The 18,167-nt window shown below is 34.6% G+C and overlaps 3 protein-coding genes across 8 annotated transcripts; 2 read left to right on the top strand and 1 right to left on the bottom strand.

Moving 5' to 3' along the window:
* Positions 1-1,371: 1,371 nt before the first annotated feature.
* Srp54 (signal recognition particle 54 kDa protein-like) lies at positions 1,372-5,163 on the top strand. Its single transcript, NM_001098306.1, is given in 7 exon segments — positions 1,372-1,654; positions 1,831-2,007; positions 2,564-2,793; positions 3,213-3,363; positions 3,986-4,134; positions 4,296-4,557; positions 4,634-5,163. Coding segments are annotated over 7 exon segments (1,506 nt in total). The 5' UTR covers positions 1,372-1,576; the 3' UTR covers positions 5,093-5,163.
* Positions 5,164-8,340: 3,177 nt separating this feature from the next.
* On the top strand, positions 8,341-11,776 carry LOC101746380 (CCA tRNA nucleotidyltransferase 1, mitochondrial). 2 transcript variants are annotated; one of them, XM_038020301.2, is made up of 6 exons: positions 8,341-8,547; positions 8,696-8,895; positions 9,085-9,368; positions 10,196-10,516; positions 10,650-10,866; positions 11,165-11,776. In XM_038020301.2, exons 1-6 carry the CDS (start codon positions 8,422-8,424, stop codon positions 11,481-11,483), a joined length of 1,467 nt encoding a protein of 488 aa, XP_037876229.1. In that variant the 5' UTR covers positions 8,341-8,421; the 3' UTR covers positions 11,484-11,776. The 2 variants fall into 2 exon arrangements, with proteins under 2 accessions (XP_037876229.1, XP_037876230.1); XM_038020302.2 differs by having other exon boundaries at positions 8,364-8,547; positions 9,085-9,250; positions 10,171-10,516.
* LOC101746517 (abscission/NoCut checkpoint regulator) lies at positions 11,477-18,167 on the bottom strand. Of its 5 annotated transcripts, XM_062676084.1 has the most exons (9): positions 18,027-18,167; positions 17,253-17,309; positions 15,846-16,308; positions 14,940-15,173; positions 13,827-13,913; positions 13,358-13,425; positions 12,647-12,902; positions 12,044-12,295; positions 11,477-11,740 (listed from the first exon to the last, which is right to left on the bottom strand). In XM_062676084.1, exons 4-9 carry the CDS (start codon positions 14,997-14,999, stop codon positions 11,537-11,539), a joined length of 927 nt encoding a protein of 308 aa, XP_062532068.1. In that variant the 5' UTR covers positions 15,000-15,173; positions 15,846-16,308; positions 17,253-17,309; positions 18,027-18,167; the 3' UTR covers positions 11,477-11,536. The 5 variants fall into 5 exon arrangements, with proteins under 5 accessions (XP_062532068.1, XP_037876232.1, XP_037876233.1 ...); XM_038020304.2 differs by having other exon boundaries at positions 13,997-16,308; XM_038020305.2 differs by having other exon boundaries at positions 12,647-12,899; positions 13,997-16,308.

The following is an 18,167-nucleotide window of genomic DNA, read 5'->3' as shown; positions in this document are numbered from 1 at the left end:
CCATACGATGGAACCAATCATTGAAGCAACCATTCCATTCGGAAGTTGGGGTCTCCAAAATGGCCGTTTTGTAGGCGTCCACAGCTTCTTCAGGTGATGAGAATCTCTGTCCACGCAATTTATTCTTTATTTTAGGGAAAGTATAGAAATCATTAGGGCTTAGGTCGGGGCTGTATGGCGGATGGTCTAATAATTTTATGTTTTCTTGCTCTGAAAACTCTTTTGTTCTGTGCGCGGTGTGAGAACTCGCATTGTCGTGATGGAGGATGATGCGGCGGTTGCAGTTCTCTTTACGGAGTTCAGAAACGACCTGTGACAAACAAATGCTAGCATACCACTCTGCATTAACCGGTCTTTGTCCTTCAAGAGGAATAGTCGTAACATGGCCGGTTTTGGAGACAAACGTGGGCACCATTTTTTTTGCAACACTCCGTGAACGAACAATTTTTGTTGGCTTTAACTCATTTTCGAACACTCAAACTCGTGACTGGTTTTTTGTTTCGGGTTCGTACGCGTATATTCAGGATTCGTCACCTGATACTATGTTGTATACAGCATTTGAGGATCCTGCGTGGAATCTTTCGAGAGTTCTGACGCACCAAGTAACGCGAGCCGCTTTTTGCTCTTCACAGAGCGAATGCGGTATCCATCGGGAAAACAACTTTTTTACACCTATTTGTGCATGCAAGATTATTTGTATTTGACTCATGCCAATGTCTATAGTTGCCTGAATTTCGCGGTATGTCACATGTCGATCTTCCTCAATCAGCTTACGCACAACATCAACGTTTTCTTAGGTGACTGCAGTTTTTGGACGACCTTGACGGGGATCATCGCTGAGCTTGACACGTCCACGTTGAAACTCAGCAAACCAGCGATAAATTGTGGTTTTGGATGGGGCTTCATCACCAAATGCAGAAGTCATCCGGTCAACACACTGTTTTTGTGTTAAACCACTTCGAAAGTCATAATAATACATCCCTCTTGAATTTTCTCGAGTCAATTCCATTTTCTCAAAGACTAAACAAGTTTGAAAAAGATCTTAAGATTGAAGCTCATGGGTGATGGTGGTCACGACCCTCAGACATGAGGAACACGACTCGAGGAGGAGGAAACAAGTTTGACAAAACCTCGTGACAAGACCGAGAATCTTTTTTTAAATAAATAAATGGTATTCGATTTTTAAAACCAAGGAGTTTTCAATTAAAAAGATTTTAATATGACAGGAACAGTGGAAATATTCCATTCCCGAAACTTTTAGTGCAGCCTAGTAGCCATAGTCCATAGTGAAAAAGATGAATTTTGTTATGGCAATCTTATATAGTTACAACAAACGTGTAAGCCTTGCGTCAAATAGTGAAATCGTACAAGAAAAATGAACTTGGAATTTTAAATTTTATTGCCTACCGCAAAGCTCAAATAAACTGATTTTTTTTTGTGCTTGCTTACAATAATTATTAAGATGTACGAAAAAAACTACTATGTTTTCTTATAAATATTTATAATTATTTGCAAGTTAAAAGTGTCAACAGCTGGCAAAAATAATTCCTTTTGATAGCCTAAAACTTAAACCAAAATGGTTTTAGCAGATTTAGGGCGTAAAATAACCACTGCTTTGCAGTCGTTGAGCAGGGCTACTATTATAAATGAAGAGGTAAGACAGAATATAAACCTTGTAAATATGACAGAGTTGTGCTCTTTATACAGTTAATACAACAGAACAATTTGAGCATATAAACTGTTGCTTAATCCACATTACTCGAATAAAAGACAATCAATTGTTAAATGGAAATAAAGGTACACTGTTAAAATTTGTATCCTCATTTGCAGGTATTGAATTCTATGCTGAAGCAGATATGTGCTGCATTATTGGAAGCAGATGTAAATATCCGCCTTGTAAAAAACTTAAGAGAAAATGTTCGCGCTGTCATTGATTTTGATGAAATGGCTGGTGGACTTAATAAGCGAAGGATGATTCAGTCTGCGGTTTTCAAAGAACTAGTCAAGGTAAACTTTTTATAGTTTGTATAATTATCACAACAGATTGGTGTTGTACTTAAGTTAAGCTATTACTTAGATATTTAAGCAATTAGCTGATAATTTTTAGCATAAACATAAACATTATTATAATATAAAATAGAGAAATGGTGACAAATTTTTATACTTATTATATATTTTTACAAAGCGCATATTTAGTGGTAGGACTTGTAGGAACTGTATTTTTTTCAAATTCTAGCTACTACTAGTTATACTTGCATCTTGTGGAGAGACTATCCTACTCTATCCTCTATACCTTTTTTTTAATTGTGTATAGTAGTGATAAACATTGTTACTAAAATTTTAACTAGCAATAGTTACTGTTCACTTATCATTGTCATTAATTGTAAATAAGTCTTATTCACAATTATTCAATTACTTTTTTATGTGTATGCACAATATAGATTAATTACTCAAGAATAAATTTTCCTCCTAGGCAACCGCTAATAAAATATATTTAGTAGTAAGTCCTCTGTTCTCTCAAAGCAGACACATACAGGTAATTAACTATTAATTCAAATTAAAGCTTGTAGATCCCGGGGTTAAACCATACCAGCCCGTCAAAGGGAAGCCTAATGTAATAATGTTTGTGGGATTACAAGGATCTGGAAAGACCACAACATGTACAAAACTTGCATATCATTACCTACGTAAGAATTGGAAATCATGTTTGGTATGTGCTGACACATTCAGAGCTGGTGCTTATGATCAAGTCAAACAGAATTGTACTAAAGCCAGAATTCCGTTTTATGGAAGGTATGTATATATGTGGTGGGTTTGTGAAATAATCCTCTTATCTCTATTTAACCATCTTTATCTCCCACCATCAGAGCAGAGTTCATTCTACTACCTACTACTTCAAACTGATGCAGTCATCTGCAGTCCATATTGAGATCTTTATTACTACTTTAACATAAAATTGACATTCTTGGTAAAAGAGTCCATCCTCAACCTAAGTCTCTGACCTGAAGAATGTCTGTCTGAGAAAAACAGTTTATACTAGATGTAGGCCTGCATAATGATATTTAATACTTTGGGGTAGTCCCAATAGATCTTTGTGTATGGGATAGAGTGTTTGGTAGGATTATAATCTCGCCACCCTTTTCTATCAACAATTTAATAATAAGATTATGTATAACTAAGTAAATAATTCAGCATATAAATGTTAATTTCAGCTACACAGAGGTGGATCCAGTAGTAATAGCAACAACTGGAGTGGATATGTTCAAGAAGCAAGGTTTTGAAATGATTATTGTGGATACTAGTGGTCGTCATAAGCAAGAAGAGTCGCTTTTTGAAGAGATGTTGGCAGTTGCTACAGCTATTGTAAGCTATAACATATTATATATATATAATAATATTACAAACAATTTAATTCAACACCCTGTATTTGCTCATGAAGTATGTTTGACAAAAACAAACAAAACACACATGAAAACTGTGAAATCTATATATGGAAAATTAATGTTGGTTGTTATTCAGTTGCTAATTTTATTGACCACTATGAAACTAAAGGGGTGTCCAATTTTCTTTCTTCAAAGTACTTACTACACTTACTACTTAAATAGTCTTTAAAAACAAAAGAATGTGATTTACAAGAGTACATTTTATTTATTTTATATATATTTTGTAAATAGTTTTATTTCAAAGAATTGCTACAATTGCTGGGTTGATTTCACATTATATAGTAATGTTTATGGGCTCAGTAAATACTTAAAACCAAATCTGGGCTTGACCTACAAATCTACACTAATAAAAAATAGATATTAATTGTTGTTAAATTGAGGTGTAATAAGTTAGCTTGAACATAAGAAAATCTATATTTATTGTTTATAAGGGTTACAGTAGTCCAGATCATTAAAATTAGAGCAATGTGGCGATTATAACTTTTATGTTTCATTATTAATATTTTTCTAAATGGATTACATTATTGTATTGATTATTTTAGAAACCAGACAACATAATTTTTGTGATGGATGCAACAATTGGTCAAGCTTGTGAAGCTCAAGCCAGGGCTTTCAAAGACAAAGTTGATATTGGTTCTGTTATCATTACAAAGTTAGATGGACATGCAAAAGGAGGAGGTGCACTTTCGGCGTAAGTCACTCAACTTCTTATTCACATAATTTTTTTGGATAAAAGTAAAATAGCTATTGTAGAATGCTATTTACTTTAAAATTTTAACCAAATTAAAATTTTAAATATATGTGTAATGTGTAATCTTATACTGTGAATCTCTTTTTTCCTTAATATTATAGTGTTGCAGCTACACAAAGTCCTATCATATTCATTGGTACTGGAGAACATATTGATGACTTAGAGCCTTTCAAAACAAAACCGTTTATAAAGAAACTCCTTGGCATGGGAGACATTGAAGGTCTCTTAGATAAAGTTAATGAACTCAAACTCGATGACAATGATGAGCTACTAGAAAAACTTAAACATGGACAGTTTACTCTCAGAGCGATGTATGAACAATTTCAAAATATAATGAAGATGGGGCCTTTCTCACAAATAATGGTATAATTTTTTCACTGAAACAATTCTTCTATGCCACCTAAAGATAGAAGTAGTATTGTATGTTTTGTTGTTTTAGGGAATGATTCCTGGATTTTCACAAGATCTTATGTCAAAAGGAAGTGAACAAGAGTCAATGGCCAAATTAAAACTCCTTATGACAATTATGGACTCTATGAATGAAGGTGAGCTGGATAATAGAGACGGCGCCAAGTTGTTTTCTAAACAACCGACACGTATCACAAGAGTTGCACAGGGAGCAGGTGTCACAGAACGAGATGTTAAAGACTTAATTGCACAATACACAAAATTTGCGGCTGTCGTTAAAAAAATGGGTGGAATTAAAGGATTGTTCAAAGGAGGAGATATGGCTAAGAATGTTAATCAAACACAAATGGTTAAATTGAACCAACAAATGGCAAAGATGATGGATCCTCGCCTCCTACAACAAATGGGTGGTATGTCAGGTTTACACAATATGATGCGACAGCTACAACAGGGCTCAAGTGGAATGGGTGGGTTAATGGGTGGCAAATGACATTAAGGCAATCGTAAGAACTGATGTAATCTTTTAGTGTTTTAAATACCAATAAAACTATGACAAATAAACTATTGTTTAATAATACATTTATAGTTACATATATGAAAGTTATTTAGTGCAATGGGCACGATAATAGTTATATATAATCAGAGCCATGGACTATATATAAGCCTTACGTGGTAGGTAAGGCACAATGAGACTGCATGGTAAGAAACTAATTAGCACATTGAAAAAAGGAGGCGTTCAAGTCGATTATTATAAATATCGGGGATGTCTTCTCGTATTCAATTGTATGGATAAGCAAATAATCTACCCATCGGCTCATTACCTTATTACCATCAGTATATGGACTTTTTCCTTTTTAATACATTATTGAAACCCTTAAAAATTAAATAGAAAAAAAAAGAGGTAAATAGTAAGAAAATTAGTGAGCATTAAATAGTGTCATGGATGATGATAGAAGGCTCCACTTGTAGCCTCACTGGGTATTATACATTTAAGAAGTTCGTCTGTTGACCCTTTATAGTTATATAAATGAGTAAAGGAGCTCATTATTTGAGACCCATTGATGCCGCAACGTAACTGTAGACAGCGGCTTAGCTCTGCCCCTGGCATTGCTGAAGTCCATGGGCGACGGTAACCACTCACCATTACGTGGGCCGTAAGCTCATTTGCCTAAAATAATAAAAACCAAACTCAGAAGATCAAAAAGCCGAAGTTCCTTCCTTACCGCAATCTATGTACAGTAAACCTAATTTTAGAATTTACACACTATGACGTTATACCGAGTTTGTGAATTTATTATGTATTCCCAGTAATCGGACAATTTTCTGTAATGTTTTTTCTTGGTCATAAATTCTGAGTTAAATGAATTTTATTTAAAAAGAATGGAATTATATTTTTAAAACTCAGTTATTTGACTACCTAGTGTACATATTGTTTTCACTGTGTTGGTATTATTTTCATCAATTTGGAAACTATAAAAATATGTACGAGTAGTTATGGAATACGAATTCCGTCGCGTATATTAAATATCGGAACGGAACCAAATATCCGAACGTGCGATACCGCCCCCGCCGCCGCCTTACCCACCGCTGAGACAAGTTCTCGGAGCGAGAACACACGCGCCCTCGGCGCGCGCGACGTCGACCGCCAAAATATTGTCAGTCTTAGTTTACCTGTACGGTTCTCAAATCATTTTGTATTTTTGTATTAATTTAGTTATTGTGTCGCTTTGATATTAAAACCTAATACAAATCAGTGGTAACATAATTTTCATATCTTCTTCGCAAACAGCACGGAACACCGAATTCACAAAAACTCACAAAAGCCCCGCCAGTCGGACTTTTAGTGTTAAAAATGGCGCCCAACGTGGGGCTGTTAAGTGATATATGAAATTATTGTGCCTACATGAAGGATTTGTGTTTCACTGACTTTACCGACTAAACCGTCATCAAATAATGCCGCCGAATAAGGTTCCCAATTCCGAAGAGCGGGACTTACCTGAGACCTTAGAACTTATATCTCAAGGTGGGTGGCGCATTTACGTTGTGTATGTCTATGGGATCCAGTAACCACTTAACACCAGGTGGGCTGTGAGCTCGTCCACCCATCTAAGCAATAAAAAAAAAGATCTAAGTTTAGAACTAATACGTATCTTAAGGTAGTGTCAAAACGCAACTTCGACGAAGGGGCGCGGCACGATAACATTTTAATCGCCGGTCGGTACTAATTACTTACCACATCCAGAAGACCAGGCCACGTAAAGTAGCCGTCCCTCTCCTCCGTCCGTCCGTCCATGGCCTTGAAACAGTTTGATTTTTTATAATGCACCGCCATCTGTTCCTATCTGCAGCTGAGTGCAGAGCATCGTGTACTGTGGTATCAAGGGCTGCACGAATCTGGTCCGTCCAACGGGTCGGGTTCCTGCCTTTTGGTCGCTTGCCCTCGACCTTTCCAGTGACCACAAATTTCTCCAAATGGTCACTGTCTTTCCTTGCAGTGTGGCCAAAGTATTCAAGAATCCTTCGCAGGTAAATGGTGGAGAGTCTAGTCTGGATCTTGAGCTGAGCTAGGATGGATACATTGGTGCGGTGTGCGGTCCAGGGAATACCCAACATCCTCCTCTAGCACTGCATTTCGAAGGCATCAATCTGATTGCAGTCATCTTTCTTTATAGTCCATGTCTCTGCTCCGTATATGATTATTGAAAACACTAGTGCCGTCCCACGAAACATGTATTGTCGGATACTTCGGATCCATTTTTGGTGCTTTTAGACCACTCAAGCACCAGTCGTCGTCGAACTCGTCGATTACGACTAAGAGTTCTGCGAGCGAACTAACCCATAGACACAACCGACAACGTTTCTCGCCAGATCTTCTCAGAGGGTCGCGATTCCTATCCAGTGGTAGAATCTGTGAAGTTCTGCTCTTGCTAGGGCTAGTGTTAGCAAATTCTCTCAGGTTAAGTGAACTCACCTACCAAATCGTAGGTAGTAGGAGGTGGAATAGCCCCTTAGGTTACCAACGATTAGGTAGAGAAAAAGAAAGGGCTAATCAAAATACCTTACAATAGTTCTTTCTTCCCTTTAAAAACTGGTTGCTGTAGTTTCTGATAAAGTATATTATCTAAGGTACCTTACCGATTTATATCAAATCCAATGACAGTTCAATTAATATGTAAAGTAAACTACCTAAATGTATTAGATGAGTCGACTATTATCAAAGGCGGCAATCTGACTTTTGGACAATGATTGGTAAATCAGAAAAACGAATTATTGACTTTGTATTCCATTGGCAGTCACAAAACTCTTCGGAACGACATCTTAGATAAATAACAGGTTAACTATTAACCTTTATATAATGCAGGTTTTGAACCGTATTCTTTGAAGGAGACGATTATATTCAAATAAATCTGTATTGACATATCAATAAAAAATTTTTGTCCAAATGCACAGATTGCCACCTTTGATAATAGACGACTCAGATACCATATGAACTGAACAGTGTTCTGTAGGTTATAGTTTAAAGAAATTTAAGCAAACATTTTTCATAAATTGCTTTTGGGGTTAAATGAAATTTAATCCTAACAATTTTTGAGACAAACCATCTAAGGATAGGACACATAGAGAGAGCCTTTTTTCCATTGAAAAGCAGAACCCTAAAAATTAAAAACAACATAAAAACTTTAGACAGGTATGTACTGTTTCAGTTAAAGAGATCGCGACAATATTTCTTAGCATAGATAATACACCTAATTTTTTAGATGACATTTAATTATGTCACGAAGTGTCCACCTAATTTGACAACTAAAATTACTACCTACTATGAAAAATTTCAAAGATTTACGTGAGATATACAACAATTTAGCCACTTTGATTTGTAATTTCTTTTTTGTTATGTTAAGTGCATGCAAAAGAATCTTAGGAGTCGGACAATTCTTCCAGCTCAGGGTGATTACAAAATTCTTGCATATAATTTGCTACCAACCTCAAAATTTTGTTTTAATTTTTTCAAATATATGAAATAAAGCTAATAAAAACGATAAGCTAACAGCAATAAGATGAAAATAATAGGTATATACATTCTTGATATTTTCAGGGGACATGCAGTGTTACTGATCCAAGTCGAAGAAGGTTTCGATCAAAGATGGACTTAAATTTAAAGTGTCGGGAAAATCCTATTGTTATTAAAGTGGATTCGCCAGAGTTTAAAAGTATATTTACAGAAGAAGTTATAGACCTAAAAAAAATTTTTGACAAATATAAACATGAAATTAGAATAGCTGGTGGTGCTGTAAGGTACAGTTTCCCAACATGTTATTTATTTTAAGAAAAACAATATCACTTGACAATTTTTACAAAATTTTTAGTTCATGTAGGTAAGTAAAATATTAGAAAGAGATTTACTAATTGGATTGCTTACAGTAATAGTTCCATTTGTATGTAATATAAAATGAAAAGTCATTTAGTAACAATAATTTATTTTAGAGATCTTTTAATGGGACTTACACCAAAAGATCTTGATTTTGCCACAACAGCAACTCCTGAAGAAATGAAAGAAATGTTCACTGCGGAAGAAGTAAGAATGATAAACGTTAATGGAGAGAGGCATGGAACTATCACTGCTCGAATTAACGACAAGGAGAATTTTGAGGTAACCACCTTAAGGATTGATATGGTTACCGATGGACGTTTTGCAGATGTTCAATTCACTAAAGATTGGAAACTTGATGCTAACAGAAGAGACCTTACTATAAATTCTATGTTTTTAGGTGATTTAAATTTTTTTTTTTTAAATATAATAGATTTTTTAGTTAATAATATGTAAAGTAGTAAAAAAAAAATACCATCAACCTAAAAAATAAAAACAAAGTTGTGGGATCTCTTCATTAAAAATAATAATAATGAAATATAAACTTTCCTTGTTAAACTACAAATCATTGACAATTATGACAAGAACATTCATGTCTGCTAAACAAATATGGTATGGTAACAAACAGAACATAACTGACTGAAATGTGATAGCTCCTGGAGATAACTCACTGCTCCTTAATGCTGTATTATCACATTACTAATTTTATATTAAAATGAGCAAGCAGTTAACAGCTAAACAATTAATCACCCCTTTTTTCTTCACTCTTTGAATTACTTCAGTGTCATTTTTGAGTTCACGAGTTGCCATACACATAATTAAGGGACTGTAAATCTACAGATTGGATTCTCTCAGGCATATCCCCCAATTCTCTGAAGGAACTGGCCAGTCTTGATTACTTCAAAAAGTAGCAAATATTTTTAAAGATGATGTTAAAAATTTATTAGATGTCCACTTTTTGTTAGAAGGCTACCAGAACCAATAGACATCACAATGTAGACATGAATTTTAAGAGAAAATTAGGCAGAATAGTGGTACCTACCCTCCCGTGCAGGTTTTACTGTACACCAATAAACTAGTGTGATTTACATTTAAAAATTAAAAGTTAGTTGCAAGTAAACTACTTATCCTCCAAAACATTGATTAACTCAATAGTCTTACCAGAGGCTATATACAAGTTTTTCATATTGTATTCATTACAGGTCAGTCTACATTTATTTGTTACAGGGTTTGATGGATCTGTTTACGATTACTTTTATGGATATGAAGATTTACAAAAGAGAAGAGTTGCATTTGTTGGAGATCCTGATGTTAGAGTCAAAGAAGATTACTTGAGAATTATGCGTTATTTCCGATTTTATGGAAGAATAGCACTAAAACCAGACAATCATGAGGAAGAGACACTAAGAGTACTTAAAAATAATGTTCATGGCTTGGAAAATATATCAGGTGAAAGAATATGGGGTGAACTTAAAAAAATTTTGCAAGGAAACTTTGCTGGAAATTTGTTGAAGACTATGCTCAATGTAGGTGTAGGAGAGTACATGGGTAAGATGTTATAGTTATTCATTTATTATATCAGATACTGTTGAGTTTTGTCCAATTTCTTAGCTGGAGTTTGAAACTTTGTTTGTGTATAAATATGTAATTGGAACAATTATTTTAGTTATAAAATTTTCAGGTTTCCCATTATCTCCTAATGTGCAAGAACTGGATATGTTATTAAAAAGAGCCCATCATCTTAATTTGAGTCCACTCAGTTATCTTGCTGCTCTAGTTAAAGATTTAGACGAAGTCACAGTCTTGCATAGCAGAATGAAATTCTCGAAATTGGAAAGAGATTTGCTTTACTTTCTGGTAGAACATAGAGATGACAAAGTTTCTGATAGACCCATGAAGTAAGTTTTGCTATTTAAACAAAATAAAAAAATATATGTATAATATAAACTGTTTCAAGGTGGGCTACAGTAAAAACGAGATGGACTTTGAGCTCATCTTCAACAATAAATAGACTTACGACTTCTCATTAACGTGTGAAATAATAGATGAACAAAAACTAAAGTATGGTGGCCTACTTATTTTGGTTCAGGTAGTTCATTATTAAATGAAAAAAGTTTTTACTGTTAAGGTTAATGTTGTGTATGTATGTAAATGTATCATTGATTTAATTACTAATAACAAGAATTAATATTTCAGACCCTATGAATCATTAATATTAAATACGTCAATGAAGCAAAAAGTAGCCATAGAATATGTGCGAGAAGTTTTAAAGTATAGAGGAGATGAAGAACTCTTAAAAAGACTTGACAACTGGGAAATCCCTCGTTTCCCTGTCTCTGGAAAAACCCTTAAAGAATGTGGAGTACCAGTTGGGAAAATGTATGGCCGAATAATTAATAAACTCCGGGATGCATGGATTGATAGTGAATATAAAATGACAGAAAAAGACTTAATGTCTTATTTACCTAACATTATTGAAGAATTTGAAGAAAAAAAAATCGAAAGAAATAAATAAAATATTTAAAATTTATTTATTTTAACTTTATATTAAATCTTTTATAGAATTATTTAATTTGTTGGAGGTTGATAATTTTCGTATCTATCACAGCCATCATCATCATCTTTGTGTTCCATGAAGCAAAGCTTACAAAACAAATATCGACATCCCAAACACCGCAATACTGCATCTTCATTACATATCTCACAAAAAGGCAACTCATCATTTTTTGTAGGTGAATCTACTGTTTCATCAAGTGAAGGATCAGCCTTTATCTGAAAAATAATGATGAATAATAAATTTTTTTCTTATGGTAGTGTTTCATTTATAAATGAGTTAGGGTCTGGAAATAGATACTTTATAATATTGCAGCAGATGAAATAGTATGATGAGCCTGATAGTGCACTTAAGAAATTAAAGGCAGAGAGAAAAATAGCCCAAATAAATACTTTGAATATTATAAGAAAATGATAATATTGCTATCTGTGTAAAGAGATGGCTTATGGTTATTTACCCGCTTATGGTGTAGTTGACCTGCAGAGTACCTAGAAGTAAACCTCCATCCTAATCATAATTACCTTTTCAATTATTTTATTCACTGTTTCTTCTTCATCTAATTCTGTATTATTATTTGACAATAATTTACTTTTATCTTCTGATATCTCGGTACTTGATGATTTCAATTTTTGCACTCTAGATTCAATACTGTCTATTATATCATTAAAATCATCTTTATATTTTGTGTCTATATTAACTTGCTCCAAATACTGTTTCATCAAATCATCTGCCTGCTCCTGTTCCGTTCTTAAATCTGGAGTGGGTAATATGGGCTGGAATTTATACAATATTCTTAAAGCAGAATACTTTTCTTAGTATTTATATCAAGCATAACACGAAAGTGTTAAAGTATTTGTGATTTTAAAAATTGTTACTGAGTTTTAGATCTTAATAGTAATTTTCTGTTTCTTTTATATTAATCAGAAGATACCAAATGTTAGATCTAGACTTTCTTGAGTTATTAGGAAGTAACTTCCCCACAGAAAAATGAGGTTTATTTATATTTAATGATGGTGTTTGTGTATACTAACTTAGAATATGTTGCATACCATATAAAAATTTTGGCTACTTTCGTATTCCCAAGGTTAAAAACAAAATTATATTTTACAGCATAAGTAACATACCTTACAATGTGATTGTACAGGTACACCTCTTAAATTAGCCAGTCGTGCTTCAATTTCACTGACACTTGCTGATGGAAGGTCACCTTTTATATTTTTAAGCCTCTGAGCAATCTCGTCATCTGTGGAAACTTTCTTGTGAACTTGTTCTTGCTTTAGGTTCTGTAATCGTTTTAAAATCTCATTGTCTTTTGAACTTGCTCCAGCATAGTTTGTATTGCTATCATTTGGATCTGGTGGTTGAACAGTAGCTAATCTTCTGAAAAAAATTGTAATTGGTCAATTAATTTGCAATGCAGTACATAGGTTCCCTAGAAAGGCTAAAACAATTAAATCATAGTAATAATATGAACATATTTGCATTGCTGGTGTCTAAGAGTGATGGTAACTTGCTAAAAAACAATTAGAAAAGAAAGTACCATCGTTTTCTTTAGTTGACCTGAAAGGCCAGGGCTTGACAGTTAGTAGACCTCTCTGAGTATTAACATACTGCTGTTATCACATCATTTGTACCTATTTTGCATTGTTCTGTGGCAATACAGAATTTGCAATAGAAAAATATATTATATGATTTTGATTAAAGTATTCCCTGTACAAAATGGCAAAATGGCAAATTTTTCTTGAACTGAATTCTTTCAATTGCACACTACAGTTTTTGGATCAAAACCTATGGTTTTAGATAATGTATTCACATTAAGATTTTTTTATACTTACTTGAAGTAAGCAGATGGAGGCTCTATTTTTTTATCATAATTAGATTTTTTTTTACATTGTACACATACCTAAAATAATAATAATAATAATATATTAATAACGATTTAAAGCTTTAACTGTTTATTAAACCTATTCATCACAAATTACAATGGAATCCTTTAGAGAGAGTGAAGTACTATCTTTACAATATATTGGACCCCTTTGATAGATAATTAAAATAAGGTTTTAAAGTTTACTAGTGATAACACTTTTAAACATCAAGTGAAGTGCACACTCCTCTATTGTCATGTTGCACACCCAGATTTAATTAGTCAGTCATTACACCAATGCAATTGACACTACTATTGTTACAATATGAGTCATTGGGTTATAAATTGAATGAATAAAATTTGTTTGCATTAGTTTGGTTTTAATACTTAGCTTACCAATGGAGACAAACAAAATTTTAAAAATAAAAACTCCTAATGACCTTTGCTTCAGCATTCAGTTTCTCCAAAAACATTTTGTGGTCAAGACATTTTGAACAATAACTAAATCCACAACCTGGACATCCCTTCTGGAAAAATATTGTTATAATTTAGATTTTCATTTCCAAAAAAGTGTTATACATAGCAATGCATTGTTCAAAATATGTCTTACTTCTTTCCGCAGTAAATTGAAAGGTTTCGCACAAGTATTACACGCCATTACATAAATTACTGTAAGACTCTCCGCCTCGTAATCACAAATTTAGGTACCAAAATAAGTACCTGCTACAAAACCTATGTATATATACCAAAGTACAGTGTCACCAAGTGTCACTATGTGTATAATCTATGAAGTGTCACCATTCACCAACTTATCTGTGAATCGTCGTTTTAGTGTTGCTATTAATTCCAATGCGCATTAAAGACGGGAAAGTAAACATTTTTAGTTATATTATTTAGATTCGTAAAAACACAATAAATTATAACACCACATTCATAGGAAAAAAAACTGCTATGTGACATAGGGATTCTGTCTGTAATATATATAACGTTATGTGTCAATCTACTGCGATAGCCTTTTGACAAGGAGGTTAAGAGTTTCAATCGTTTAGATTCTTCAAAGATTCTTGTTAAAAGACCCATCTAGAAATTTGAAGTCGTCGTGGCCTAAAGGATAAGACTTCCGGTGCATTCGTGTGTAAACACTTTAGGCCCGATGCACTGGTGTTCGAATCCCGCTTTAGTTACCGATGCACTGGTGTTCGAATCCCGCAGGCGGGTACCAATTTTTCTAATGAAATACGTACTCAACAGATGTTCACGATTGACTTCCACGGTGAAGGAATAACATCGTGTAATAAAAATCAAACCCGCAAAATTATAATTTGCGTAATCACTGGTGGTAGGACCCCTTGGGAGTCCGCACGGGTAGGTACCACCACCCCGCCTATTTCCGCCGTGAAGCAGTAATGCGTTTCGGTTCGAAGGGTGGGGTAACCGCATAGACCTATATAGTAGGGACACGACATATTGTTCTATACGTACAATTGCTTATATAAATAGCACCCATTTTGAAGGCACATACATAAACATATATCTATCTCGTTCTTACTCACCACTTTAACTCGCAGGAAAACAATATAACAGAATTTCAGTGCGTACATAAAATGAAACATGAATATACGTAAATGTCTCCGTCTCCGTCTAATGAGGCCGAAAATCCGCCATGTTTAGCGCGCCAAATGTCATTGTCACGTCAGTTCGGCCGTATGTTTTGGGTTGTACATTATTTATTGACTTTGATATCGATTTAATATGATTGCTTATATAAAATTTCTTATTTTATCATGCTTAAAACATACAAAAATAATAATTAAATCATATTTTATAGGATCTCAAGAAAGTCGTTGGAACTATTTAAATAAAATAGTTTTATAACACTATTGTCAACTCGTTAAATATTTAATAATTAAGTGATTTTAGAGAGGAAGTCACAAGGAATGTTTGTAATTTTATTAACGAATAAATGTTCTGTAGGTGTTTTTTTTATCAGGCGGTCCCTTGATAAGTTTAAAATTTGAATCACTCTCAAGTGAGAGTGATTCAAATGGTGCGGCGTACCTTCCTTGAGGTGCGCTGCGGTAGTGTGTTACGGACTTTAGAATCAGCAAAACAATTAAAATAGATTGTAATAGTCTAAGAAAAACACGTACTCAAAATACGATAACATTCAGCATGCTAGAAATGGGCAGATGGTACTGTACTACGCCATATCTTTATGTTTTGCGGCAAACGACAACTTTATAAAATCAGTGTAGCAAATTTTAAAAATCGTCATATCGTTTACTTGGCAAATTTGAAGCACGAACTCGTCTTAGATTTCACATAATATCTAAATCACATCATCTTTGCACATAACAATATACTTACTTCCTATTAAAGTATAAATTCTACAAATACATTCACTCAACAATATTTAAAATAAAATGAGCCAAGAACGTTTATCGATAAAACCTACTAACATTAAAATTTTCTGGGCAGCACTAAAGCCGCCATGTTTTGTGGCCAGATGACGTCACAGTGGCACGAATTTTTTGTTGACGTTTCATTTCCATAGGTTTCCTACTTCAGTGGGTAGCCGTTGTAACACCAGCGGCACCGTCTGGGCGGCCCGACGGGCTGCCGTACCGAGACGGCCGATGTTTCAGAGCCTTCGATTCGCCTCGAAGGCTCCGTCGGCTGGGCGTCCTTGGAGTGAGTCGCGCCGTCTGGTTGTAGTGTTGACCGCGGTAGCCCCCCTACCTCATCCGGGTTCTGACCTCGGAGGGGATCGGACGTCGGGTGTAAGAGTGCAGAGGAGTCGTTTAGTGGGTGGGCTCTAAAATCCTTGGGCCCGCGGTCTGCTCACAACACCATGCAGATCGTTGAGTCTCACATACCCCGCGCGCCCCTTTTGCGCGGGGACCTCGTAGGAGGTTCGGCCCTCTATCCGAAAAAAAAAAAAAAAAAGTGGTTAGCCTAGTTAGGAGATGTAAGTAAAAGAAGAAAAAAAATGATTTTTACGATTTATTGAAAATCACGTTTGCAATAATTGTGGTCAAACACAGTTTTTGAAGAATGTGCAACATCATCCTGGTTGAGAGGCCATACTCCTTCAATTTCCATGCCGCACTCATCACTATCAGAATCACTCTCAGTTGCACTGTCACTTGTCACATTTATTATAAAAGGTTCATCTAAATACGAGTCCTGTTTCAAATACTCTCCTAGCCTACGAAAATGCTGACAATGCTGTTTCCACTCATGAACTGAAATAACTTCAAATGCTTCTATTACCAAGCGAGAGATCTCATCATTTTTGTGATCAATATTTACGCTGGCCACGTTTCTTTTCATTGTGCGCCATATTAATTCAATTGGATTAAGGTCATAGTGATAGGGGAGTAAATCGTATATGGGCTCAGGTTTGTTTCTTTTAATTATTTCTAACACCTGGGGTTTAGTTAAATTTTCTCCATACTCGATTTTATTTTGCCTAAGCCATAACTGCATAATATCTTTTTTTAAAGCGTTTGAATTTGGACTTTATTCACGCAAACACGGTGATAAGGAGCATTACCCATTACAATAATTGATGGCTTTCAAACACCCATTTTTTGAAATTGGCAATATTCATGTCATCGTGCCAGTCACCGCTTTTTGTATTTGATTTAAATACTGCGAGTGCATTTTTAAGAAATCCTGCATCTCCTTCCTCATTAACAATAATATATCTTTGACCTTTTGATACAGGCTCTAATACTCCTTCTACACCCTCTCCTTATCAACATTTGCCAGATGTATATGAAGAGTGAATATAAGTTTCATCTAAATAAATCAGAGGCCAGGGGTTGGGTGATTTATTATTTTTATACACTTCACGCAAGTACCTCGCTCTCCAAGCCGATACTTCATTAGGCTCCATCAGAACTTTACAACTGTTACACCTGTAACAAATGTTTTGTGATTAAACTTGTGTGGTAGAGAAATAAATTCATTGTAATCATATATTTGTAAGAGCTGAGTGGCGACTGTGGATAGAGCGTCGTTATCAAATTTTTTTATGATAACAGAGTGAACAGAAGTGAACAGAAAGAACAATAACAGAGTAACTATTTTAAAATAGTAACAACTGATTTAATATATTATTGATATCCTACTGTTGGTGCTTGAATATGTAAGCAATGGCAGGCAACACTTGACACATGTAAGGTTTCAGATTTCGAATATTGGAATACGTATTTAAATGTTTATAACAAACAATTGTCTTCTCTTCAGTGAAGACAATGAATTCTCATCAAGACACGGTCAGAGCAACATCTTAGAGTTTTATACAAATAAAATATTGTAATGGTGTAATAATGTACAAAGTATTTTCAATATAATTATATTAACCATGAAGCAGTTTTTAAATATCCGCTCAACCTGCAGAACCCAGTCCCCTCAAATTTAACCGTCCAACACCTACTTTTGGATTTCACGGAATTTGAGGAAATTTTACCCTCCATAAAACATGTCTAAAACAATGGGCCTGTAGGTTGCTACACCCCTCTTGTACAAGAATGTTTTATCTTATTATGTAAAAAAATGTTCACTCCTCATATTTGTCTCCATCCCTATTATCATTTTGGGTAATTTATATAGTATAAACTGACAGCACTAACCTGTTGTAGCCGAAATCCGTTTGCATACTTGATTAAACGGAATGATAGGAGCCTGCAGCCCAGCTTCTTCTTCAAAAAATGATTTCACCTTTAGCATAATACTCCGGGCATCACTTTTTATAGCTTTCGGCATATTTAACG

Source organism: Bombyx mori, chromosome 25 (genome assembly GCF_030269925.1).
Source record: "Bombyx mori chromosome 25, ASM3026992v2".
NCBI lineage: Eukaryota > Metazoa > Arthropoda > Insecta > Lepidoptera > Bombycidae > Bombyx > Bombyx mori.
The sequence above is the reverse complement of the archived record's forward strand: the minus strand, read 5'-3'. Positions and strand labels throughout refer to the sequence as shown.